The following is a 25,408-nucleotide window of genomic DNA, read 5'->3' as shown; positions in this document are numbered from 1 at the left end:
AAAGAACAGTGAACAGAAAATGAACAGAATGATGAGACGCTCTGAGATTATGAAAACGTTTGGATGAAGATAATGTCATCGTGAAGTAAATCTTTCCCGTCCGAGGCAGAAGCACCTTAGAACGTCACATTTGAAGACGATCAATAAACAAATAAACAAACAACGACACGAGCCACAGAGCGCCGCGCACACACGGCAACAAAGAGCCATAAATCGTGCGGTGTGCAGCGCGCGGGGACGTCGCCGGGTGATTGAGAGCCCGAGTCCTGCGCATAAATCACATGTTGGGTTTTATGAGCGCCACAGTGAGGACAGGAGGAGCGCTGCAGCCTTTAGCCTTTATGTGTCCGGCCATTAAACGCGCCGTTAAACCTTCAGCACGTCTGCCGCTCGTCATCGCCGACACGTCTCTGGAAGTGCAACGGAAACTGAACACAAGCTGCAGAAGGCGTCGCGTCCACTGAGAATGTCCGTTAGTGCGGCTTTAAACGGCTTTAAACGGCTTTAGCTTCAGCTCAGTGTCAAAATGTTGATAATAATGTGAATGTTGTTTTTTCTGAACATCGAGTAGATCGTTTATAGTCAAAATAGTACAGAAATAACATTAAATATAAGGGCATAAAGTGATATTTTTTGCACTTTTCTGATTAATTTTACAGACATTTCACCTTTGTATGATAATTAAACTTCAATTAATATGTTTAAAAGACACGTTTTAACACATTTCTGTTGAATTAACATCTTATCGTTATCGGGATCCTCAAAATACTGATTTAGACTCACGTTTGTGTTAATGTCCCCCCAGTGTTTGTGTCACGTGTGTTTGTGTCACGTGAGCTCAGCTTGTGGTGGGTTTATTGTGGTGTGTTGGAGCCCTCTGCTGGCTCCATCTGTCATTGCACCTCAAAACATCCACAACATTGAAATTCTCTTTTAAAGTCTCTGAGACGGGTTAAACTCACATTTATATTTCCGCTTTGACTCAACATTTTGACCGTTTGTGTAAAGTTCATAATTGCACTTCCTGATTGGACGTAAGCACAAATATGAAACTGGTAGAGGTGATTCCACGGCTGTTACCTAGCAACCAGACTGTAAACAAGAGCCAAACTCCACATAAACGACACAACAGTTCTGATCTGACACAATAAGACCATAAAACACCTTTATTTAGTCCAACGATGGTTTAAACTGTCAGAAAAGTGTGTCAGCGTAATCCAGCTGTCTCTGTGTCGCACACTGATGACATCACACCTGTGGCGCACCACGTGATGTCTGGAACTCGCTCTGTCACTGCTTTTTAAAGGGCCCATTGTGGAAAGGGCCCATCATGGAGGTATAATAGATCCATGGGGCCCAGTAGGAGGAAAAGTTATGATCTGAAAATGACTACTGGAAGTACTACATAATTTTATGTAACTGCGCATGCGCCGTATCTGCGACGTTACATCTAAACTTTTACTGTTGCTTGAACAGCTCGTCCTGGAAAAGGGGCTTTTCTATGACTATGGGTCATTCCTGGTTTAATAAACGTTGAAAAGAAACAATAAATAAATAATAACGCGCTTGTTGCAGCTAACCGGAAATGCATTGCATGTTGGGAGCTGTAGTTCAACACGCCACTTCCGGTGTCCACTGCTGTCAAAATGGCCCGTTCTTTATCCATTCATTTCGCCGTTTTATCGTCTTTAAACTTTATTTTATTTGCAACATTTGTGAACAGCAACAACGGCAGACGCGTGAGTTTAAGTCTTTGTCTCAGATTGTCGCTGTCGTGGATAAATGAGCACGTGACATGACACAGTGGCGTGTTAGCGTGTGTTAGCATGTGTTAGCATTAGCCGCTAACAGCTAACGCGCATCTTCTGTGTTTTGCAGATCGGAGACGCTTTAGACGCAGAGTTAAGTGGCTTTTCAGTCCCACTTGAACATTCCTTTGAAGTCGGTGAGAATATGACTTTGATCTTATTTATGACTCCATTTAAAACTCTTCAAATGCTAAATCCACGTCCACGACCAGCACAACATTCGGCTGCTGCAAAGACCTGTTCTTTTACAAATGATAAGACATTTAATTCAATCAGTATTGCTTAAAATAAAACTTAATAAATTGGAATGAATCATTGAAATGCTCCTAATATTGTCTTAACTGTTCTGCACTAATTTGGCCTTCATTCACTGTTGGTTTATTATTGATTTTTGACTGTTTTTATGGAGCAAATCTTTAATGTTCTCAAGATTTGCACTTGTTTTACACAGTTATTCTGTTCTGTATTTTACATTTAAATGACAAAGAAGAGGAATCGAGGTTAAACTGATGAATCACAATAGAAAACCTGCCATTTATTCATTATTTTTAGTCTAACTGTACTTTAGTTTGCGTCACTCTGACCTTTTAATCATTTAGTCAGTTTAATGAATATTTAATTTAAGTTTTGTACATGCGTCAGGCTGTTTAGCAGAATATTCCAGAGTTTAGCTTGTTCATAGCTGCGTTTTAGGGCTGAACCTTTATGGCCAGAACATGTCATTATGGTTTTTGGTTCGTGATTTAGATTTAGATTTGTGACGTTTTGATTGTAGAATTCTTCACGTTTTAAACCAGGAGCGTTCACGTTTGAGAAAAGACTGAAATATGAACTGCAAAATAGCCAAACTAGCAGCTTAATGCATCACTGAGACAGGGTTTTATTGTGTTCATGTTTTTGTCCAGTCCAGTTTTATCTAGTTTTATCTAGTCTAGTCCAGTGTATGGGAATTTTTAAAGTTTTATCTTGCCCTGGTGTTTCAGACGATGTGACAAACTTCAGAGTTCGAGGATCTTTGCTTTTAAAACCCGGACGTGAACAGAGTGTGTCTCTGTCTCAAAACCCGCTCTCAGAAGAAGACCGGAGCAGACTTAAGGTAAAACACTGCTATTGTTATTTGTAGCCTTTTGTCATGCCGCCATGATCTTCATCATTATCATTATTATCATCATTATCATTGTCATCATCGTCATCATCATCTTCATCATCATCATTATCATTATTATCATCGTTATCATCATCTTCATCATCATCTTCATCATTATCATTATTATCATCATTATCATCATTATTGTCATCATTATCGTTATCATTATTATCGTTATCATTATCATCGTCATCATTATCATCATCGTAGTTATCATTATCATCATCATCATTATCATCATCGTCGTCATCATTATCGTCATCATTATCATCATCGTTATCATCATCGTCATTATCATTATTATCATTATCATCGTCATCATTATCATCATTATCGTTATCATCATCATCATTATCATCATCGTCATCGTCATTATCATTATCGTCATCGTTATCATCATCGTCATTATCATTATCGTTATCATTATCATCATTATCGTTATCATCATCATTATCATCATCGTCATCATCATTATCGTCATCGTTATCATCATCGTCATTATCATTATCGTCATCGTTATCATCATCGTCATTATCATTATCGTTATCATTATCATCATTATCGTTATCATCATCATTATCATCATCGTCATCATCATTATCGTCATCGTTATCATCATCGTCATTATCATTATCGTCATCGTTATCATCATCGTCATTATCATTATTATCATTATCATCGTCATCATTATCATCATTATCGTTATCATCATCATCATTATCATCATCGTCATCATCATTATCGTCATCGTTATCATCATCGTCATTATCGTCATCGTCATCATTATCATTATCGTTATCATCATCATTATTATCGTTATCATCGTCATCAGCATCATTGTTATTGTCATTATCATTATCATCATCACCATTATCGTCATTATCAGCATCATAAGATAAGATAAGATATTCCTTTATTGTCCACACATGGGGAAATTTCATTGTTGCAACGCAGGTAGCATTATCAAATAAAAACAATAAACATCATTATCAGCATCATCATCATCGTTGTGAGCGGCTTTACCAAACGGAACATTTTAAAGATGAATTAAAGTTAAACGTGACAAAAACAGCCGGATAAATAAAGTTCTTTACATTTAGATCCATTCTCGCGCTTTAGATTGAACCAAAACAGGATTTTGCTTCTAAAATTGTTGCAATCGTTTTAGTTTTTCCGTGTCGTCCCGTAAAACGTTCTTCCTCCCGCCGTGTCGTCCCGTAAATCGTTCTTCGCCGTGTCGTCCCGTAAATCGTTCTTCGCCGTGTCGTCCCGTAAAACGTTCTTCCTCCCGCCGTGTCGTCCCGTAAAACGTTCTTCCTCCCGCCGTGTCATCCCGTAAATCGTTCTTCGCCGTGTCGTCCCGTAAATCGTTCTTCGCCGTGTCGTCCCGTAAAACGTTCTTCCTCCCGCCGTGTCGTCCCGTAAATCGTTCTTCGCCGTGTCGTCCCGTAAATCGTTCTTCGCCGTGTCGTCCCGTAAATCGTTCTTCGCCGTGTCGTCCCGTAAAACGTTCTTCGCCGTGTCGTCCCGTAAAACGTTCTTCCTCCCGCCGTGTCGTCCCGTAAATCGTTCTTCGCCGTGTCGTCCCGTAAATCGTTCTTCGCCGTGTCGTCCCGTAAATCGTTCTTCGCCGTGTCGTCCCGTAAAACGTTCTTCCTCCCGCCGTGTCGTCCCGTAAAACGTTCTTCCTCCCGCCGTGTCGTCCCGTAAATCGTTCTTCGCCGTGTCGTCCCGTAAATCGTTCTTCGCCGTGTCGTCCCGTAAAACGTTTTTCCTCCCGCCGTGTCGTCCCGTAAATCGTTCTTCGCCGTGTCGTCCCGTAAATCGTTCTTCGCCGTGTCGTCCCGTAAATCGTTCTTCGCCGTGTCATCCCGTAAATCGTTCTTCGCCGTGTCGTCCCGTAAATCGTTCTTCGCCGTGTCGTTCCGTAAAACGTTCTTCCTCCCGCCGTGTCGTCCCGTAAATCGTTCTTCGCCGTGTCGTCCCGTAAATCGTTCTTCGCCGTGTCGTCCCGTAAAACGTTCTTCCTCCCGCCGTGTCGTCCCGTAAATCGTTCTTCGCCGTGTCGTCCCGTAAATCGTTCTTCGCCGTGTCGTCCCGTAAATCGTTCTTCGCCGTGTCGTCCCGTAAAACGTTCTTCCTCCCGCCGTGTCGTCCCGTAAATCGTTCTTCGCCGTGTCGTCCCGTAAATCGTTCTTCGCCGTGTCGTCCCGTAAATCGTTCTTCGCCGTGTCGTCCCGTAAATCGTTCTTCGCCGTGTCGTCCCGTAAAACGTTCTTCCTCCCGCCGTGTCGTCCCGTAAATCGTTCTTCGCCGTGTCGTCCCGTAAAACGTTCTTCGCCGTGTCGTCCCGTAAAACGTTCTTCCTCCCGCCGTGTCGTCCCGTAAATCGTTCTTCGCCGTGTCGTCCCGTAAATCGTTCTTCGCCGTGTCGTCCCGTAAATCGTTCTTCGCCGTGTCGTCCCGTAAAACGTTCTTCCTCCCGCCGTGTCGTCCCGTAAAACGTTCTTCCTCCCGCCGTGTCGTCCCGTAAATCGTTCTTCGCCGTGTCGTCCCGTAAATCGTTCTTCGCCGTGTCGTCCCGTAAATCGTTCTTCGCCGTGTCGTCCCGTAAAACGTTCTTCCTCCCGCCGTGTCGTCCCGTAAATCGTTCTTCGCCGTGTCGTCCCGTAAATCGTTCTTCGCCGTGTCGTCCCGTAAATCGTTCTTCGCCGTGTCGTCCCGTAAAACGTTCTTCCTCCCGCCGTGTCGTCCCGTAAATCGTTCTTCGCCGTGTCGTCCCGTAAATCGTTCTTCGCCGTGTCGTCCCGTAAATCGTTCTTCGCCGTGTCGTCCCGTAAATCGTTCTTCGCCGTGTCGTCCCGTAAAACGTTCTTCCTCCCGCCGTGTCGTCCCGTAAATCGTTCTTCGCCGTGTCGTCCCGTAAATCGTTCTTCGCCGTGTCGTCCCGTAAATCGTTCTTCGCCGTGTCGTCCCGTAAAACGTTCTTCCTCCCGCCGTGTCGTCCCGTAAAACGTTCTTCCTCCCGCCGTGTCGTCCCGTAAATCGTTCTTCGCCGTGTCGTCCCGTAAATCGTTCTTCGCCGTGTCGTCCCGTAAAACGTTCTTCCTCCCGCCGTGTCGTCCCGTAAATCGTTCTTCGCCGTGTCGTCCCGTAAATCGTTCTTCGCCGTGTCGTCCCGTAAATCGTTCTTCGCCGTGTCATCCCGTAAATCGTTCTTCGCCGTGTCGTCCCGTAAATCGTTCTTCGCCGTGTCGTCCCGTAAATCGTTCTTCGCCGTGTCGTCCCGTAAAACGTTCTTCCTCCCGCCGTGTCGTCCCGTAAATCGTTCTTCGCCGTGTCGTCCCGTAAATCGTTCTTCGCCGTGTCGTCCCGTAAATCGTTCTTCGCCGTGTCGTCCCGTAAAACGTTCTTCCTCCCGCCGTGTCGTCCCGTAAATCGTTCTTCGCCGTGTCGTCCCGTAAATCGTTCTTCGCCGTGTCGTCCCGTAAATCGTTCTTCGCCGTGTCGTCCCGTAAATCGTTCTTCGCCGTGTCGTCCCGTAAATCGTTCTTCGCCGTGTCGTCCCGTAAAACGTTCTTCCTCCCGCCGTGTCGTCCCGTAAATCGTTCTTCCTCCCGCCGTGTCGTCCCGTAAATCGTTCTTCGCCGTGTCGTCCCGTAAAACGTTCTTCCTCCCGCCGTGTCGTCCCGTAAATCGTTCTTCGCCGTGTCGTCCCGTAAATCGTTCTTCGCCGTGTCGTCCCGTAAATCGTTCTTTGCCGTGTCGTTCCGTAAAACGTTCTTCCTCCCGCCGTGTCGTCCCGTAAATCGTTCTTCGCCGTGTCGTCCCGTAAATCGTTCTTCGCCGTGTCGTCCCGTAAATCGTTCTTCGCCGTGTCGTCCCGTAAATCGTTCTTCGCCGTGTCGTCCCGTAAAACGTTCTTCCTCCCGCCGTGTCATCCCGTAAATCGTTCTTCGCCGTGTCGTCCCGTAAATCGTTCTTCGCCGTGTCGTCCCGTAAATCGTTCTTCGCCGTGTCGTCCCGTAAATCGTTCTTCGCCGTGTCGTCCCGTAAATCGTTCTTCGCCGTGTCGTCCCGTAAATCGTTCTTCGCCGTGTCGTCCCGTAAATCGTTCTTCGCCGTGTCGTCCCGTAAAACGTTCTTCCTCCCGCCGTGTCGTCCCGTAAATCGTTCTTCGCCGTGTCGTCCCGTAAATCGTTCTTCGCCGTGTCGTCCCGTAAATCGTTCTTCGCCGTGTCGTCCCGTAAATCGTTCTTCGCCGTGTCGTCCCGTAAATCGTTCTTCGCCGTGTCGTCCCGTAAAACGTTCTTCCTCCCGCCGTGTCGTCCCGTAAATCGTTCTTCGCCGTGTCGTCCCGTAAATCGTTCTTCGCCGTGTCGTCCCGTAAAACGTTCTTCCTCCCGCCGTGTCGTCCCGTAAATCGTTCTTCGCCGTGTCGTCCCGTAAATCGTTCTTCGCCGTGTCGTCCCGTAAATCGTTCTTCGCCGTGTCGTCCCGTAAATCGTTCTTCGCCGTGTCGTCCCGTAAAACGTTCTTCCTCCCGCCGTGTCATCCCGTAAATCGTTCTTCGCCGTGTCGTCCCGTAAATCGTTCTTCGCCGTGTCGTCCCGTAAATCGTTCTTCGCCGTGTCGTCCCGTAAATCGTTCTTCGCCGTGTCGTTCCGTAAAACGTTCTTCCTCCCGCCGTGTCGTCCCGTAAATCGTTCTTCGCCGTGTCGTCCCGTAAATCGTTCTTCGCCGTGTCGTCCCGTAAAACGTTCTTCCTCCCGCCGTGTCGTCCCGTAAATCGTTCTTCGCCGTGTCGTCCCGTAAATCGTTCTTCGCCGTGTCGTCCCGTAAATCGTTCTTCGCCGTGTCGTCCCGTAAAACGTTCTTCCTCCCGCCGTGTCGTCCCGTAAATCGTTCTTCGCCGTGTCGTCCCGTAAATCGTTCTTCGCCGTGTCGTCCCATAAATCGTTCTTCGCCGTGTCGTCCCGTAAAGCGTTCTTCCTCCCGCCGTGTCGTCCCGTAAATCGTTCTTCGCCGTGTCGTCCCGTAAATCGTTCTTCGCCGTGTCGTCCCGTAAATCGGTCTTCGCCGTGTCGTCCCGTAAAACGTTCTTCCTCCCGCCGTGTCGTCCCGTAAATCGTTCTTCGCCGTGTCGTCCCGTAAATCGTTCTTCGCTGTGTCGTCCCGTAAATCGTTCTTCGCCGTGTCGTCCCGTAAATCGTTCTTCGGCGTGTCGTTCCGTAAAACGTTCTTCCTCCCGCCGTGTCGTCCCGTAAATCGTTCTTCGCCGTGTCGTCCCGTAAATCGTTCTTCGCCGTGTCGTCCCGTAAAACGTTCTTACTCCCGCCGTGTCATCCCGTAAATCGTTCTTCGCCGTGTCGTCCCGTAAATCGTTCTTCGCCGTGTCGTCCCGTAAATCGTTCTTCGCCGTGTCGTCCCGTAAATCGTTCTTCGCCGTGTCGTTCCGTAAAACGTTCTTCCTCCCGCCGTGTCGTCCCGTAAATCGTTCTTCGCCGTGTCGTCCCGTAAATCGTTCTTCGCCGTGTCGTCCCGTAAAACGTTCTTCCTCCCGCCGTGTCGTCCCGTAAATCGTTCTTCGCCGTGTCGTCCCGTAAATCGTTCTTCGCCGTGTCGTCCCGTAAATCGTTCTTCGCCGTGTCGTCCCGTAAAACGTTCTTCCTCCCGCCGTGTCGTCCCGTAAATCGTTCTTCGCCGTGTCGTCCCGTAAATCGTTCTTCGCCGTGTCGTCCCGTAAATCGTTCTTCGCCGTGTCGTCCCGTAAAACGTTCTTCCTCCCGCCGTGTCGTCCCGTAAATCGTTCTTCGCCGTGTCGTCCCGTAAATCGTTCTTCGCCGTGTCGTCCCGTAAATCGTTCTTCGCCGTGTCGTCCCGTAAATCGTTCTTCGCCGTGTCGTCCCGTAAAACTTTCTTCCTTCCGCCGTGTCGTCCCGTAAAACGTTCTTCGCCGTGTCGTCCCGTAGCAGATTTAAGACGTGTTTTTTGCGTGTTGTTGGCGTGTGTTTCTTTTAAAACGATCTGCTCTAAGCACTTTGACACGTGCCCTGGTTTTTCATGTTTTGTGATGTTTGGATGCTAATGCTAATGCTCACGCTCCCATTGAAACGGCATCAGAGCTAACTGTAAGCGGGAGGGCATCAGGCTTGAAACCCGCACTAGAAGAGTCTGTACTGCACTGAAGTGAACATGGTGCACACTGTGGGTGACGCGTTTCCTCTGTTCTCCAGGAGGTGGCAGCGGTGGACGGCCTGTACAAGGTCCGAGTGCCTCGTGTTTCGCTGCAGCTGGACCGGAGCGAGCGGCAGATGGACGGTCACCTCACGGCCTTCGTCAGAGCGGTCAGAGCTTCAGACTTTAGAACAGTTTTTAGTCGTGTTCTTATGAGACTGGAACATAAATCTAATGAACTCAAGTGTTTAATGGTGCCGGGCTCGTCCTCTAACCTGCTCTAACCCGCTCTAACCCACTCTAGCCCGCTCTAGCGTGCTCTAGCCCGCTCTAGCGTGCTCTAGCGTGCTCTAGCGTGCTCTAGCGTGCTCTTAACGTGCTCTAGCGTGCTCTAGCGTGCTCTAGCGTGCTCTAGCGTGCTCTAGCATTCTCTTAACGTGCTCTAGCGTGCTCTAACGTGCTCCGTCTCTTCAGTGCGCCATGGTCGAGTCCCACCTCAGCGACGTCCTGGCGCTGCACACGGATGTATCGGGCGTCCTGATTGGTGTTTCCATAGTGACGGTGCCCGGGGCCTGCAGAGGGACTGAGGTGGAGGACGAGGTGGACCTGGAGGTTTTCAACACCACACTGAGTGTCATGGCGCCCGTCAGTGCCCCCGGGTCAGTGCCCCCCCCCCCCCCAGTGCCTTTAAATGTGTCCAACTGTAACATGCATTTCCTCTTCAGGCCTGAGACGGCGCTGTTCCTCGAACGTTTGGAGCTGGAAACAGAGAAGAAGGGGAAGAATCCTCAGGAGCAGAAGTCCTTCTTTGCAAAATATGTGAGTCATTCTGAGTCCGAACGTCCCGAACGTCCCGAACGTCCCGAACGTGCCGAGCGTCCGTACGTCCCGAACGTCCCGAACGTCCCGAACGTCCCGAACGTCCCGAGCGTTCCAACGTCCCGAGCGTCCCAACGTCTCCCGAGCGTCCCAACGTCTCCCGAGCGTCCCAACGTCTCCCGAGCGTCCCAACGTCCCGAACCGAATTAGTGCTTCATGTTTTTTAAACGGTCGAAATGGGATTCGTCCCGTTCCCAGTGCTTTTGAGCTGGTTTCTCTCTTCTTTGTGATTCCCTGCTGCTGCCACTAGAGGGCGAGCTCATCCTGATGAGGGAACGACTTCTGGAGCAGCTTTAAAGGACAAAACATATAGATAATACATAACGTCTTTTCTTCATACGTGAGCAGGGCCTCTGTGTGTGGCTCCTCCTTGTGGCTCCTCCTTGTGGCCGCGCTGCATTTACTACATTTAGATTCTTCCACAGTCGCATTGTTCATCTGAAATGTTACTTTTCCATAATGTCGTCATGGCAACACTCTTCTATTTCATCTCTTTTTAAATACAGATACATTTTTTTAAGAGCAACCTGTCTCTGACCGCTGACTGACCGCTCTGACTGACCGCTCTGTCTGACCGCTCTGACTGACCGCTCTGTCTGACCGCTCTGACTGACCGCTCACCGCTCTGACTGACCGCTCTGACTGACCGCTCACCGCTCTGACTGACCGCTCTGACTGACCGCTCTGACTGACCGCTCTGACTGACCGCTCACCGCTCTGACTGACCGCTCTGACTGACCGCTCTGACTGACCGCTCTGACTGACCGCTCACCGCTCTGACTGACCGCTCTGACTGACCGCTCTGACTGACCGCTCACCGCTCTGACTGACCGCTCGGACTGACCGCTCGGACTGACCGCTCACCGCTCTGACTGACCGCTCTGACTGACCGCTCTGACTGACCGCTCTGACTGACCGCTCACCACTCTGACTGACCGCTCTGACTGACCGCTCTGACTGACCGCTCTGACTGACCGCTCACCGCTCTGACTGACCGCTCTGTCTGACCGCTCTGACTGACCGCTCTGACTGACCGCTCTGACTGACCGCTCACCGCTCTGACTGACCGCTCTGACTGACCGCTCTGACTGACCGCTCACCGCTCTGACTGACCGCTCTGACTGACCGCTCACCGCTCTGACTGACCGCTCTGACTGACCGCTCTGACTGACCGCTCACCGCTCTGACTGACCGCTCTGACTGACCGCTCTGACTGACCGCTCTGACTGACCGCTCACCGCTCTGACTGACCGCTCTGACTGACCGCTCTGACTGACCGCTCTGACTGACCGCTCTGACTGACCGCTCACCGCTCTGACTGACCGCTCTGACTGACCGCTCTGACTGACCGCTCACCGTTCTGACTGACCGCTCTGACTGACCGCTCACCGCTCTGACTGACCGCTCTGACTGACCGCTCACCGCTCTGACTGACCGCTCTGTCTGACCGCTCTGACTGACCGCTCTGACTGACCGCTCACCGCTCTGACTGACCGCTCACCGCTCTGACTGACCGCTCTGACTGACCGCTCTGACTGACCGCTCACCGCTCTGACTGACCGCTCTGACTGACCGCTCTGACTGACCGCTCACCGCTCTGACTGACCGCTCTGACTGACCGCTCTGACTGACCGCTCACCGCTCTGACTGACCGCTCTGACTGACCGCTCTGACTGACCGCTCTGACTGACCGCTCACCGCTCTGACTGACCGCTCTGACTGACCGCTCTGACTGACCGCTCACCGCTCTGACTGACCGCTCTGACTGACCACTCACCGCTCTGACTGACCGCTCTGACTGACCGCTCTGACTGACCGCTCACCGCTCTGACTGACCGCTCTGACTGACCGCTCTGACTGACCGCTCACCGCTCTGACTGACCGCTCTGACTGACCGCTCTGACTGACCGCTCTGACTGACCGCTCACCGCTCTGACTGACCGCTCTGACTGACCGCTCTGACTGACCGCTCACCGCTCTGACTGACCGCTCTGACTGACCGCTCTGACTGACCGCTCACCGCTCTGACTGACCGCTCTGACTGACCACTCACCGCTCTGACTGACCGCTCTGACTGACCGCTCTGACTGACCGCTCTGACTGACCGCTCACCGCTCTGACTGACCGCTCTGACTGACCGCTCACCGCTCTGACTGACCGCTCTGTCTGACCGCTCTGACTGACCGCTCTGACTGACCGCTCTGACTGACCGCTCACCGCTCTGACTGACCGCTCTGTCTGACCGCTCTGACTGACCGCTCTGACTGACCGCTCACCGCTCTGACTGACCGCTCACCGCTCTGACTGACCGCTCTGACTGACCGCTCTGACTGACCGCTCACCGCTCTGACTGACCGCTCTGACTGACCGCTCTGACTGACCGCTCACCGCTCTGACTGACCGCTCTGACTGACCGCTCTGACTGACCGCTCACCGCTCTGACTGACCGCTCTGACTGACCGCTCTGACTGACCGCTCTGACTGACCGCTCACCGCTCTGACTGACCGCTCTGACTGACCGCTCTGACTGACCGCTCACCGCTCTGACTGACCGCTCTGACTGACCACTCACCGCTCTGACTGACCGCTCTGACTGACCGCTCTGACTGACCGCTCACCGCTCTGACTGACCGCTCTGACTGACCGCTCTGACTGACCGCTCACCGCTCTGACTGACCGCTCTGACTGACCGCTCTGACTGACCGCTCTGACTGACCGCTCACCGCTCTGACTGACCGCTCTGACTGACCGCTCTGACTGACCGCTCACCGCTCTGACTGACCGCTCTGACTGACCGCTCTGACTGACCGCTCACCGCTCTGACTGACCGCTCTGACTGACCACTCACCGCTCTGTCTGACCGCTCTGTCTGACCGCTCTGACTGACCGCTCTGACTGACCGCTCTGTGCTGTGTTTCAGTGGTATTTGATTGTGGGAGGAGCCATCTTCCTCATGCTTTCCAATTCGGCCCAGCCCCCAGCAGGGGGAGACAGAGAGCAGAGCTGATCCCACTGAAGTACAGTCTCCTCCTCCTCTCTTCCTCTCTCCTCCTCTCGCTCCTCCTCTCTCTCCTCCCTCCCTCCTCTCTCCTCCTCCTCTCTCTCCTCCTCTCTCTCCTCTCTCCTCCCTCCCTCCTCTCTCCTCCTCCTCTCTCCTCCTCTCTCCTCCTCCTCTCTCCTCCTCTCTCCTCCTCCTCTCTCCTCCTCTCTCCTCCTCCTCTCTCCTCCTCTCTCCTCCTCCTCTCTCCTCCTCTCTCCTCCTCCTCTCTCTCCTCTCTCCTCCTCCTTCCTCTCTCCTCCTCTCCTCTCTCCTCCCTCCCTCCTCTCTCCTCCTCCTCCCTCCCTCCTCTCTCTCCTCTCCTCCTCTCTCTCCTCCCTCCCTCCTCTCCTCCTCCTCTCTTCCCCTCTCCTCCTCTCGCTCCTCCTCTCTCTCCTCCCTCCCTCCTCTCTCCTCCTCCTCTCTCTCCTCTCTCCTCCCTCCCTCCTCTCTCCTCCTCCTCTCTCTCCCCCTCCTCTCTCCTCCTCTCTCCTCCTCCTCTCTCTCCTCTCTCCTCCTCTCCTCTCTCCTCCCTCCCTCCTCTCTCCTCCTCCTCCCTCCCTCCTCTCTCTCCTCTCCTCCTCCTCTCTCTCCTCCCTCCCTCCTCTCTCCTCCTCCTTCCTCTCTCCTCCTCTTCTCTCTCCTCTCTCCTCCCTCTCTCCTCCCTCCCTCCTCTCTCCTCCTCCTCTCTCTCCTCCTCCCTCCCTCTCTCCTCCTCCTCTCTCTCCTCTCTCCTCCTCCTCCCTCTCTCCTCCTCTCTCCTCCTCTTCTCTCTCCTCTCTCCTCCCTCTCTCCTCCTCCTCTCTCCTTCTCCTCTCTCCTCCTCCTCTCTCCTCCTCCCTCACTCCTCCTCCTCCTCTCTCCTCCCTCACTCCACTCTCCCCCTCCTCTCTCCTCCCCCTCCTCTCTCCCCCTCCTCTCTCCTCCCCCTCCTCCTCCTCCTCTCTTCCTCTCCCTCCTTCTCTTTTTCATTACTAATCAAGAATAATTTTAACTCAACAAGAACGTGGTGCCACAGCATTATACAGTATAATTATACAGTACTATACAGTATATCACTACTAGTACTATAAAGTGTAATTATACAGTACTGTACAGTATAATTATACAGTATATAAGTACTAGGACTGTACAGTCCAGTGGGAGGTTTCATGAGGCTTTTTTCTTTTCATCTGCATTGTTTTTATTTCACTTTTATGTCACTTAAGCATTCAAAAACATGAAATATGATTTAAATCCTGTTAAAGACAAACGGCCCCGCCCACTTTAGTCCAGATCAATCTTCTGTGATGGACAAATGCAGAGCTTTGACCTGGTTTATCCACGTTGAACTCAAACTGGCACAAAGTCAATATAAAGTCATATTTTAAAGCTCTTCTAAAGGTTGTCCCGCCTCCTGCAGCGTCACATGATCTCACGCATTTAGAGGCCCCTCCCACATTAACACGGTGTTGTTGTCGTGGTGCCACTGTTCAAAGTGCGACAGTGAAACGCTCGGCTTCTCGTCATAATTCTAAACTAATCACACTTTTTATTCCAATTTCTCTTTTTTTTTCTCTTTTTCAGGCTCAAAAGTTTCACAGAAAACTCAATGTTCTCATGTCTAAAGAGTTTAAAATGGGTGTGGTTTATTGGACTTGTTTACCCAGCATGCACCTGTGGGCGCTCCACTTACAGTAAAACGAAGTGTGTCTTTTGAGCCTGAAAGTGTCTCCCGTTTCCATGGTTACACTCTGATGGTGGTGCAGTGACTGAGTGTGAGTGTGTTTGCAGTGGATGTACATCGTGCCCCTCGTTCTCTTCCTGATGATGTCCGGAGCTCAGGACCAGTCAGGAGGCGGAGCTGGAGGCGGAGCAGCCAATGGAGGCGGCCGATGAGCTCAGAGATGACCACGCCCTGCCAGAACCCACACACGACCCACATATGACCTTTATTTGACCATTTCTGATACTTACAGGAGACGTCATGAAACGTGTCCTTTAATGAGCAGCTCATTACAATGAGGCGGGGCTTATCACTATGATGGGGCGGGGCTTATCTACTTCTGTTTTATTTCTAAACTAAATACCTGAAAAAGCATAATGTGTTTTAACCTGTAAATCACTGACTAGAAGTGGTACATTATGTACTTTATGTACTTTATGTACTTTATGTACTTTATGTACTTTACGTACTTTATGTACTTTATGTACTTTATGTACTTTACGTACTTTATGTACTTTATGTACTTTAGTACTTTAGTACTTGAAACAAACGCCAGTCCTGTGCACGTTGATCTGAACTCGATGCCGTCTGTAAATGTGAAGTGTCTGAAATGTTTTAATACGACTAATAAAATATTTATTACAATGTGTTTATTGTTTTGTCTCGTGCTTCAAGGAGCGTGTGACGAGGGCCTGAGAGTGGGAGGGACATTCAGCCCCTTTGTAAACACACTATCGCGGCACATGTGCTGCTGCGCTAACCTGAGCCTTCGTCATGTTTACACAGTCACATGGCCTCGACACAGGCCTTTAGATTGAAGGTGTAACAAACGTTCAGATCATAATCATTCAAATCATTAGTCACAGGATCATAACTGCTCAGTCCGGGCGTCGCCCCCTGGTGGTCTCACTGTCGTCACAGTGCCTAGAATGTTCCACAGTCTCATCTCCATGGAGACGAGGCCCGTAGCATGAGGCCCGACACTATAACACACATGGTGACCTGCAGCCTGTGTCGTGTGTGTTACCATGGTGACCTGCAGCCTGTGTCGTGTGTGTTACCACGGTGACCTGCAGCCTGTGTCGTGTGTGTTACCATGGTGACCTGCAGCCTGTGTCGTGTGTGTAACCATGGTGACCTGCAGCCTGTGTCGTGTGTGTAACCATGGTGACCTGCAGCCTGTGTCGTGTGTGTAACCATGGTGACCTGCAGCCTGTGTCGTGTGTGTTACCATGGGCTCAGCGTTGCCGGGACTTATTGTCACATTAAAAATCAAACCAACCCGGGGCCCTATGTAAAAAGAGCCCCCCCTAGTGCTATTTCTGTAGTCACATCATCACACAGATGGAAAAACAAAATGTGAGTCAGGCCCAATCTGAGAAATGTGATTCATATTCCCTGTGAAAAGATAAAGCCCAGTCTCACTGAAACTAGTCTGAAACTTGCTGTGCTAAATGTCAGATCCTTATGTAACAAATCTCTCTTAATTAATAATTTTATTTCTTCTTATAATCTTGATTTTATGTTTTTAACCGAAACATGGCTTGACAAAAACACAGGAAATGTAGTTCTGATAGAATCTGCTCCACCCAACTTTAAGTTTGAATCTGAAACACGAGAAAACAAAAAAGGGGGTGGAGTCGGTGCTGTCTTTAGAGATGAAATAATTACCCACAGGTTGTCTTTTGGGGTGTTTTCATCATTTGAGTATGTATCCTTTAAAATGGAGCTAAAACGGTCTCCATCCATTCTCTTCATTGTTTTATACAAGCCTCCCCAGCACTGCCAAAATTTTATTGATGATTTTACTGAGATGCTTTCAGTCGTATGCACAGACTTTGATGGTTTGGTCATTACAGGTGATTTCAATGTGCATGTTGATAATATTTGTGACAGAAACGCTAAAGAGCTTGATGCTGTCCTTGAAACCTTCAGTCTTACTCAGCATGTGAGAGGCCACACCCACAGCAAAGGACACACTCTAGATCTCATAATTACAAAGGGGGTAAATATTTCAAATGTTAATGTGATCGATGTTGCACTGTCTGATCATTTCTGTGTCTTCTTTGACCTGACCTGTTTCTCCCAAACCTCCGGTTGGTCCTGCAGTTGTTCAGAGGAGACACATAAGTGATGGCACAGGTGCACTGTTTATGGAAATGATAAACTTCGAAAATGTCTCATGTTCTAATGTAAATGATTTGTTGAACTCTGTTACATCTAGTGTTTTGAATGTTCTGGACACCATCGCCCCTATAAAGGCTAAAATGGTTAAAAATAAGCAGAAGGCGCCGTGGAGAAATGATGATTCGGTCAGGGCACAGAAAAGGGAGTGCCGCAGGGCCGAACGGAAATGGCGCAAGTCAAAGCTCCAGGTTCAAAAAGAGATTTACAAAGAAAAGCTGAATATGTACAACCTAATCTTATGTAGAACTAGGGAAAGATATTTTTCTGAAATAATTGGAAGTTGCAGTAACAACTCGCGTGTCCTGTTTGCCACAGTAAACAGATTAACAAACCCTGCAGCTCAGCTGCCGTTAGAACTCATTTCCACATCCAAGTGTAATGAGTTTGCAATATTCTTTAATGACAAAGTTCAGGGCATTAAAAATGCTATAAATCCCACAATGCAAAAAATTACCCTAAAACCACCAAGACACTTAGAGCTAACTCACTTTGCACCAGTAACTGACAAAACTGTCCATGAGATCATCACCAGTCTGAGTTCATCTACATGCTGCCTTGATGTGTTACCCACCAAATTTCTAAAGTCTGTGTTGAACAGTTTGTTAGCACCATTCACTCACATAGTTAACATGTCGCTTCAATCTGGAACATTCCCAATGTCTTTGAAAACTGCGGTCATAAAGCCTCTCCTAAAGAAGAGCAGTCTTGATGCTGCAGTACTGAGTCATTACCGGCCCATCTCTAATCTGCCATTTTGGGGCAAAGTCCTTGAAAAGGTTGTTTACCAACAGCTCACAGATTTCCTCTTAATAAACAACTCATTTGATGTTTTTCAGTCAGGTTTTAGACCTCATCACAGCACTGAGACTGCTCTTGTCAAGGTGACAAATGACATCCGCCTGAACACTGACACGGGCAAAGCCTCAGTCTTAATTCTGTTAGATCTGAGTGCTGCTTTTGACACTGTCGATCATGGGATCCTCTTACAGAGACTAGAGGACTGGGTGGGCATCACTGGCACTGCCCTAAACTGGTTAAGGTCCTATCTGGAAGACAGGAAGTACTTTGTTGAAATTGGTAGCTGTGTCTCAGACCACATGACCCTGACCTGTGGAGTGCCCCAAGGGTCAGTCCTGGGTCCCCTTCTGTTCAACCTCTACATGCTGCCGTTAGGTCAGTTGATACGCAGTGAAAATGTGTCCTATCACAATGATGCAGACGACACTCAGATCTATGTTTCACTATCGGCAGGTGACTATGGACCAGTAGATTCACTCTGTCACTGCATCCAACAGATCAGTTTGTGGAGGCAAAACAACTTTCTCCAGCTGAACTCAGACAAGACTGAAATAATCGTTTTTGGCCCACAGAAACAAAGAGAAAGTGTTAGCGGTCACCTCCAGAGTCTCGCTCTAAAACCTACAAACCAAATTAGAAATCTGGGGGTAATAATGGACTCAGACTTGAACTTTAATAGCCACGTCAAATCAATAACATCAGCAGCTTTTTACCATCTAAAAAACATTGCCAAAATCAAAAATATAGTGTCAAAACCAGATTTAGAGAGACTTATCCACGCGTTTGTCTCCAGTAGATTAGACTACTGTAACGGCCTGCTCACTGGTCTCTCCAAACGAGCTGTAAAACAGCTGCAGTACATCCAGAACGCTGCTGCTCGGGTCCTGACTAGAACCAGGAAGTACGATCACATTAGTCCTGTTCTCAGGTCTCTGCACTGCCCCCTGTGGCTCAGAGAATAGACTTTAAAGCAGCTCTGCTTGTGTACAAGTCTCTCCATGGCCTAGCACCAAAGTACATCTTGGATATGTTAGTGCCATATGAACCATCTCGGACTCTGAGGACCTCAGGGACCGGCCTCCTGCTGGTGCCAGAGTCAGGACTGAACATGGGGAATCTGCGTTTCAGTTTTATGCAGCTAAAATCTGGAACATTCTTCCTGAAGATGTGAGACAGGTTCTACTCTGACAATGTTCAAATCTAAGCTAAAAACAGTTTTGTTTAGCTGCGCATATGACTGAAAGGATTTTTTCTTTGCACTCTTCTCTTTTGTTTGTGATTTTATTAGTTTAGAAAATCAGTTGGATTGATAATTTTTAATTTAGTTAATTTTATTGTATTTCTGTAATTTCTTTGTGATTTGAATGCATTTTTCCTGCTGTGAAGCACTTTGAATTGCCTTGTGTATGAAATGTGCTCTACAAATAAACTTGCCCTGCCTTGCCATGGTGACCTTCAGCCTGTGTCGTGTGTGTTACCATGGTGACCTGCAGCCTGTGTCGTGTGTGTAACCATGGTGACCTTCAGCCTGTGTTGTGTGTGTTACCATGGTGACCTGCAGCCTGTGTCGTGTGTGTAACCATGGTGACCTTCAGCCTGTGTTGTGTGTTACCATGGTGACCTGCAGCCTGTGTTGTGTGTGTTACCATGGTGACCTGCAGCCTGTGTCGTGTGTGTGTAACCATGGTGACCTGCAGCCTGTGTCGTGTGTGTAACCATGGTGACCTGCAGCCTGTGTCGTGTGTGTGTAACCATGGTGACCTGCAGCCTGTGTCGTGTGTGTAACCATGGTGACCTGCAGCCTGTGTCGTGTGTGTAACCATGGTGACCTTCAGCCTGTGTTGTGTGTGTTACCATGGTGACCTGCAGCCTGTGTGTCGTGTGTGTTACCATGGTGACCTGCAGCCTGTGTCGTGTGTAACCATGGTGACCTGCAGCCTGTGTCGTGTGTGTAACCATGGTGACCTTCAGCCTGTGTTGTGTGTGTTACCATGGTGACCTGCAGCCTGTGTGTGGTGTGTGTTACCATGGTGACCTGCAGCCTGTGTCGTGTGTGTAACCATGGTGACCTTCAGCCTGTGTTGTGTGTGTTACCATGGTGACCTGCAGCCTGTGTGTGGTGTGTGTTACCATGGTGACCTGCAGCCTGTGTCGTGTGTGTAACCATGGTGACCTGCAGCCTGTGTGTCGTGTGTGTTACCATGGTGACATGCAGCCTGTGTCGTGTGTGTTACCATGGTGACCTGCAGCCTGTGTCGTGTGTGTAACCATGGTGACCTGCAGCCTGTGTCGTGTGTAACCATGGTGACATGCAGCCTGTGTTGTGTGTGTTACCATGGTGACATGCAGCCTGTGTGTCGTGTGTGTAACCATGGTGACCTGCAGCCTGTGTCGTGTGTGTAACCATGGTGACCTGCAGCCTGTGTCGTGTGTGTAACCATGGTGACCTTCAGCCTGTGTTGTGTGTGTTACCATGGTGACCTGCAGCCTGTGTCGTGTGTGTAACCATGGTGACCTTCAGCCTGTGTTGTGTGTTACCATGGTGACCTGCAGCCTGTGTTGTGTGTGTTACCATGGTGACCTGCAGCCTGTGTCGTGTGTGTGTAACCATGGTGACCTGCAGCCTGTGTCGTGTGTGTAACCATGGTGACCTGCAGCCTGTGTCGTGTGTGTGTAACCATGGTGACCTGCAGCCTGTGTCGTGTGTGTAACCATGGTGACCTGCAGCCTGTGTCGTGTGTGTAACCATGGTGACCTTCAGCCTGTGTTGTGTGTGTTACCATGGTGACCTGCAGCCTGTGTGTCGTGTGTGTTACCATGGTGACCTGCAGCCTGTGTCGTGTGTAACCATGGTGACCTGCAGCCTGTGTCGTGTGTGTAACCATGGTGACCTTCAGCCTGTGTTGTGTGTGTTACCATGGTGACCTGCAGCCTGTGTGTGGTGTGTGTTACCATGGTGACCTGCAGCCTGTGTCGTGTGTGTAACCATGGTGACCTTCAGCCTGTGTTGTGTGTGTTACCATGGTGACCTGCAGCCTGTGTGTGGTGTGTGTTACCATGGTGACCTGCAGCCTGTGTCGTGTGTGTAACCATGGTGACCTGCAGCCTGTGTGTCGTGTGTGTTACCATGGTGACATGCAGCCTGTGTCGTGTGTGTTACCATGGTGACCTGCAGCCTGTGTCGTGTGTGTAACCATGGTGACCTGCAGCCTGTGTCGTGTGTAACCATGGTGACATGCAGCCTGTGTTGTGTGTGTTACCATGGTGACATGCAGCCTGTGTGTCGTGTGTGTAACCATGGTGACCTGCAGCCTGTGTCGTGTGTGTAACCATGGTGACCTTCAGCCTGTGTTGTGTGTGTTACCATGGTGACCTGCAGCCTGTGTGTGGAGTGTGTTACCATGGTGACCTGCAGCCTGTGTCGTGTGTGTAACCATGGTGACCTGCAGTCTGTGTGTCGTGTGTGTAACCATGGTGACCTGCAGCCTGTGTCGTGTGTGTAACCATGGTGACCTGCAGTCTGTGTGTCGTGTGTGTAACCATGGTGACCTGCAGCCTGTGTCGTGTGTGTAACCATGGTGACCTGCAGCCTGTGTGTCGTGTGTGTAACCATGGTGACCTGCAGCCTGTGTCGTCTGTGTTACCATGGTGACCTGCAGCCTGTGTGTGTAACCATGGTGACCTGCAGCCTGTGTGTCGTGTGTGTTACCATGGTGACCTGCAGCCTGTGTGTGTTACCATGGTGACCTGCAGCCTGTGTGTGTAACCATGGTGACCTGCAGCCTGTGTGTGGTGTGTGTTTCCATGGTGACCTGCAGCCTGTGTGTCGTGTGTGTAACCATGGTGACATGCAGCCTGTGTGTCGTGTGTGTTACCATGGTGACCTGCAGCCTGTGTCGTGTGTTTTACCATGGTGACCTGCAGCCTGTGTCGTGTGTGTTACCATGGTGACTTGCAGCCTGTGTCGTGTGTGTTACCATGGTGACCTGCAGCCTGTGTTGTGTGTGTGTAACCATGGTGACCTGCAGCCTGTGTCGTGTGTGTTACCATGGTGACCTGCAGCCTGTGTCGTGTGTGTGTTACCATGGTGACCTGCAGCCTGTGTCGTGTGTGTAACCATGGTGACCTGCAGCCTGTGTCGTGTGTGTTACCATGGTGACCTGCAGCCTGTGTCGTGTGTGTTACCATGGTGACCTTCAGCCTGTGTGGAGTGTGTTACCATGGTGACCTGCAGCCTGTGTCGTGTGTGTAACCATGGTGACCTTCAGCCTGTGTTGTGTGTTACCATGGTGAACTTCAGCCTGTGTTGTGTGTTACCATGGTGACCTGCAGCCTGTGTTGTGTGTGTTACCATGGTGACCTGCAGCCTGTGTCGTGTGTGTAACCATGGTGACCTGCAGCCTGTGTCGTGTGTGTGTAACCATGGTGACCTGCAGACTGTGTCGTGTGTGTAACCATGGTGACCTGCAGCCTGTGTGTCGTGTGTGTTACCATGGTGACCTGCAGCCTGTGTCGTGTGTAACCATGGTGACCTGCAGCCTGTGTCGTGTGTGTAACCATGGTGACCTTCAGCCTGTGTTGTGTGTGTTACCATGGTGACCTGCAGCCTGTGTGTGGTGTGTGTTACCATGGTGACCTGCAGCCTGTGTCGTGTGTGTAACCATGGTGACCTTCAGCCTGTGTTGTGTGTGTTACCATGGTGACCTGCAGCCTGTGTGTCGTGTGTGTTACCATGGTGACATGCAGCCTGTGTCGTGTGTGTTACCATGGTGACCTGCAGCCTGTGTCGTGTGTGTAACCATGGTGACCTGCAGCCTGTGTCGTGTGTAACCATGGTGACATGCAGCCTGTGTGTCGTGTGTGTAACCATGGTGACCTGCAGCCTGTGTCGTGTGTGTAACCATGGTGACCTTCAGCCTGTGTTGTGTGTGTTACCATGGTGACCTGCAGCCTGTGTGTGGAGTGTGTTACCATGGTGACCTGCAGCCTGTGTCGTGTGTGTAACCATGGTGACCTGCAGTCTGTGTGTCGTGTGTGTAACCATGGTGACCTGCAGCCTGTGTCGTGTGTGTAACCATGGTGACCTGCAGTCTGTGTGTCGTGTGTGTAACCATGGTGACCTGCAGCCTGTGTCGTGTGTTTAACCATGGTGACCTGCAGCCTGTGTGTCGTGTGTGTAACCATGGTGACCTGCAGCCTGTGTCGTCTGTGTTACCATGGTGACCTGCAGCCTGTGTGTGTAACCATGGTGACCTGCAGCCTGTGTGTCGTGTGTGTTACCATGGTGACCTGCAGCCTGTGTGTGTTACCATGGTGACCTGTAGCCTGTGTGTGTAACCATGGTGACCTGCAGCCTGTGTGTAACCATGGTGACCTGCAGCCTGTGTGTGGTGTGTGTTTCCATGGTGACCTGCAGCCTGTGTGTCGTGTGTGTAACCATGGTGACCTGCAGCCTGTGTGTGGTGTGTGTTTCCATGGTGACCTGCAGCCTGTGTGTTGTGTGTGTAACCATGGTGACCTGCAGCCTGTGTGTCGTGTGTGTAACCATGGTGACCTGCAGCCTGTGTGTCGTGTGTGTAACCATGGTGACATGCAGCCTGTGTGTCGTGTGTGTTACCATGGTGACCTGCAGCCTGTGTCGTGTGTGTTACCATGGTGACCTGCAGCCTGTGTCGTGTGTGTTACCATGGTGACTTGCAGCCTGTGTCGTGTGTGTTACCATGGTGACCTGCAGCCTGTGTTGTGTGTGTAACCATGGTGACTTGCAGCCTGTGTCGTGTGTGTTACCATGGTGACCTGCAGCCTGTGTTGTGTGTGTGTAACCATGGTGACCTGCAGCCTGTGTCGTGTGTGTTACCATGGTGACCTGCAGCCTGTGTGTCTTGTGTGTTACCATGGTGACCTGCAGCCTGTGTTGTGTGTGTGTAACCATGGTGACCTGCAGCCTGTGTCGTGTGTGTAACCATGGTGACCTGCAGCCTGTGTCGTGTGTGTTACCATGGTGACCTGCAGCCTGTGTTGTGTGTGTGTAACCATGGTGACCTGCAGCCTTTGTTGTGTGTGTTACCATGGTGACCTGCAGCCTGTGTCGTGTGTGTAACCATGGTGACCTTCAGCCTGTGTTGTGTGTGTAACCATGGTGACCTGCAGCCTGTGTCGTGTGTGTAACCATGGTGACATGCAGCCTGTGTGTGTAACCATGGTGACCTGCAGCCTGTGTGTGGTGTGTGTTACCATGGTGACCTGCAGCCTGTGTGTCGTGTGTGTAACCATGGTGACCTGCAGCCTGTGTGTCGTTTGTGTAACCATGGTGACCTGCAGCCTGTGTCGTGTGTGTAACCATGGTGACATGCAGCCTGTGTGTGTAACCATGGTGACCTGCAGCCTGTGTGTGGTGTGTGTTACCATGGTGACCTGCAGCCTGTGTGTCGTGTGTGTAACCATGGTGACCTGCAGCCTGTGTGTCGTTTGTGTAACCATGGTGACCTGCAGCCTGTGTCGTGTGTGTAACCATGGTGACATGCAGCCTGTGTGTGTAACCATGGTGACCTGCAGCCTGTGTGTGGTGTGTGTTACCATGGTGACCTGCAGCCTGTGTGTCGTGTGTGTAACCATGGTGACATGCAGTCTGTGTGTGTAACCATGGTGACCTGCAGCCTGTGTGTTGTGTGTGTAACCATGGTGACCTGCAGCCTGTGTGTCGTGTGTGTTGTGTGTGTAACCATGGTGACCTGCAGCCTGTGTGTCGTGTGTGTAACCATGGTGACCTGCAGCTTGTGTTGTGTGTGTAACCATGGTGACCTGCAGCCTGTGTGTCGTGTGTGTAACCATGGTGACCTGCAGCCTGTGTCGTGTGTGTCGTCTGTGTTACCATGGTGACACAGGAAGGATGTGGCGCTCTGACGTTGCCACAAACTGTTTCCTGAGGAAGTTTTCAAAATCTGACTAAAAAAGACATCAACGTCTGACGACATTCATCTAACTGATGACAGCGAACAGGGCGTGTCCAGAACGCCATGTTTCCTCTTCAACAAGTACTGACACACACTAAACACACACTATAACACACACTATAACACACACTATAACACAATAACACACACTATAACACACACTAAACACACACTATAACACACACTTTAACACACACTAAACACACTATAACACACACTATAACACTATATAACACTATAACACACACTAAACACACACTATAACACACACTATAACACTATATAACACTATAACACACACTAAACACACACTATAACACACACTGTAACACTATAAAACTCACTAAAACACACACTATAACACACACTATAACACACACTAAAACACTATAACACACACTATAACACATACTAAACACACACTATAACACACACTATAACACTATAACACACACTAAACACACACTATAACACTACAACACACACTAAACACACACTATAACACACACTATAACACATAATATAACACACACTATAACACAATGACACACACTATAACACTTAATATAACACACACTATAACACATACTATAACACTATAACACAAACTATAATAATAATAATAACTTTTATTTATATAGTGCTTTTCAGTGACCCAAAGACGCTGAACATAATAAAAAAGGGGGGGGGTATTTACAGACAGGGGGGACAACACGT

General features: G+C 49.9%; 1 protein-coding gene across 2 annotated transcripts; it reads left to right on the top strand.

Annotated features, from left to right (window-relative positions):
- Positions 1-1,607: 1,607 nt before the first annotated feature.
- emc10 (ER membrane protein complex subunit 10) lies at positions 1,608-14,960 on the top strand. Of its 2 annotated transcripts, XM_072442271.1 has the most exons (8): positions 1,608-1,739; positions 1,879-1,945; positions 2,792-2,904; positions 9,192-9,302; positions 9,607-9,791; positions 9,858-9,951; positions 12,932-13,028; positions 14,822-14,960. In XM_072442271.1, the coding sequence occupies exons 1-7, from the start codon at positions 1,647-1,649 to the stop codon at positions 13,016-13,018; spliced, it is 750 nt and encodes a 249-aa protein (XP_072298372.1). In that variant the 5' UTR covers positions 1,608-1,646; the 3' UTR covers positions 13,019-13,028; positions 14,822-14,960. The 2 variants fall into 2 exon arrangements, with proteins under 2 accessions (XP_072298372.1, XP_072298371.1); XM_072442270.1 differs by lacking the exon at positions 12,932-13,028 and having other exon boundaries at positions 1,610-1,739.
- The last annotated feature ends 10,448 nt before the right edge of the window (positions 14,961-25,408 follow it).

This window comes from Eucyclogobius newberryi, unplaced genomic scaffold (genome assembly GCF_026437365.1).
Source record: "Eucyclogobius newberryi isolate DKJ021-1_F unplaced genomic scaffold, fEucNew1.0.hap1 SCAF_13, whole genome shotgun sequence".
Classification (NCBI taxonomy): domain Eukaryota; kingdom Metazoa; phylum Chordata; class Actinopteri; order Gobiiformes; family Gobiidae; genus Eucyclogobius; species Eucyclogobius newberryi.
This window is presented reverse-complemented; position numbering and strand designations above follow the sequence as displayed.

What these genes read in the sequence shown, in the direction of transcription:
- emc10 (XM_072442270.1), top strand. Translation starts at nt 1,647, where the DNA reads ATGGCCCGTTCTTTATCCATTCATTTCGCCGTTTTATCGTCTTTAAAC. An exon ending in AAGACCGGAGCAGACTTAAG is followed by an intron (nt 2,905 to 9,191) that starts GTAAAACACTGC and finishes TCTGTTCTCCAG; the next exon opens with GAGGTGGCAGCGGTGGACGG. An exon ending in TCACGGCCTTCGTCAGAGCG is followed by an intron (nt 9,303 to 9,606) that starts GTCAGAGCTTCA and finishes CCGTCTCTTCAG; the next exon opens with TGCGCCATGGTCGAGTCCCA.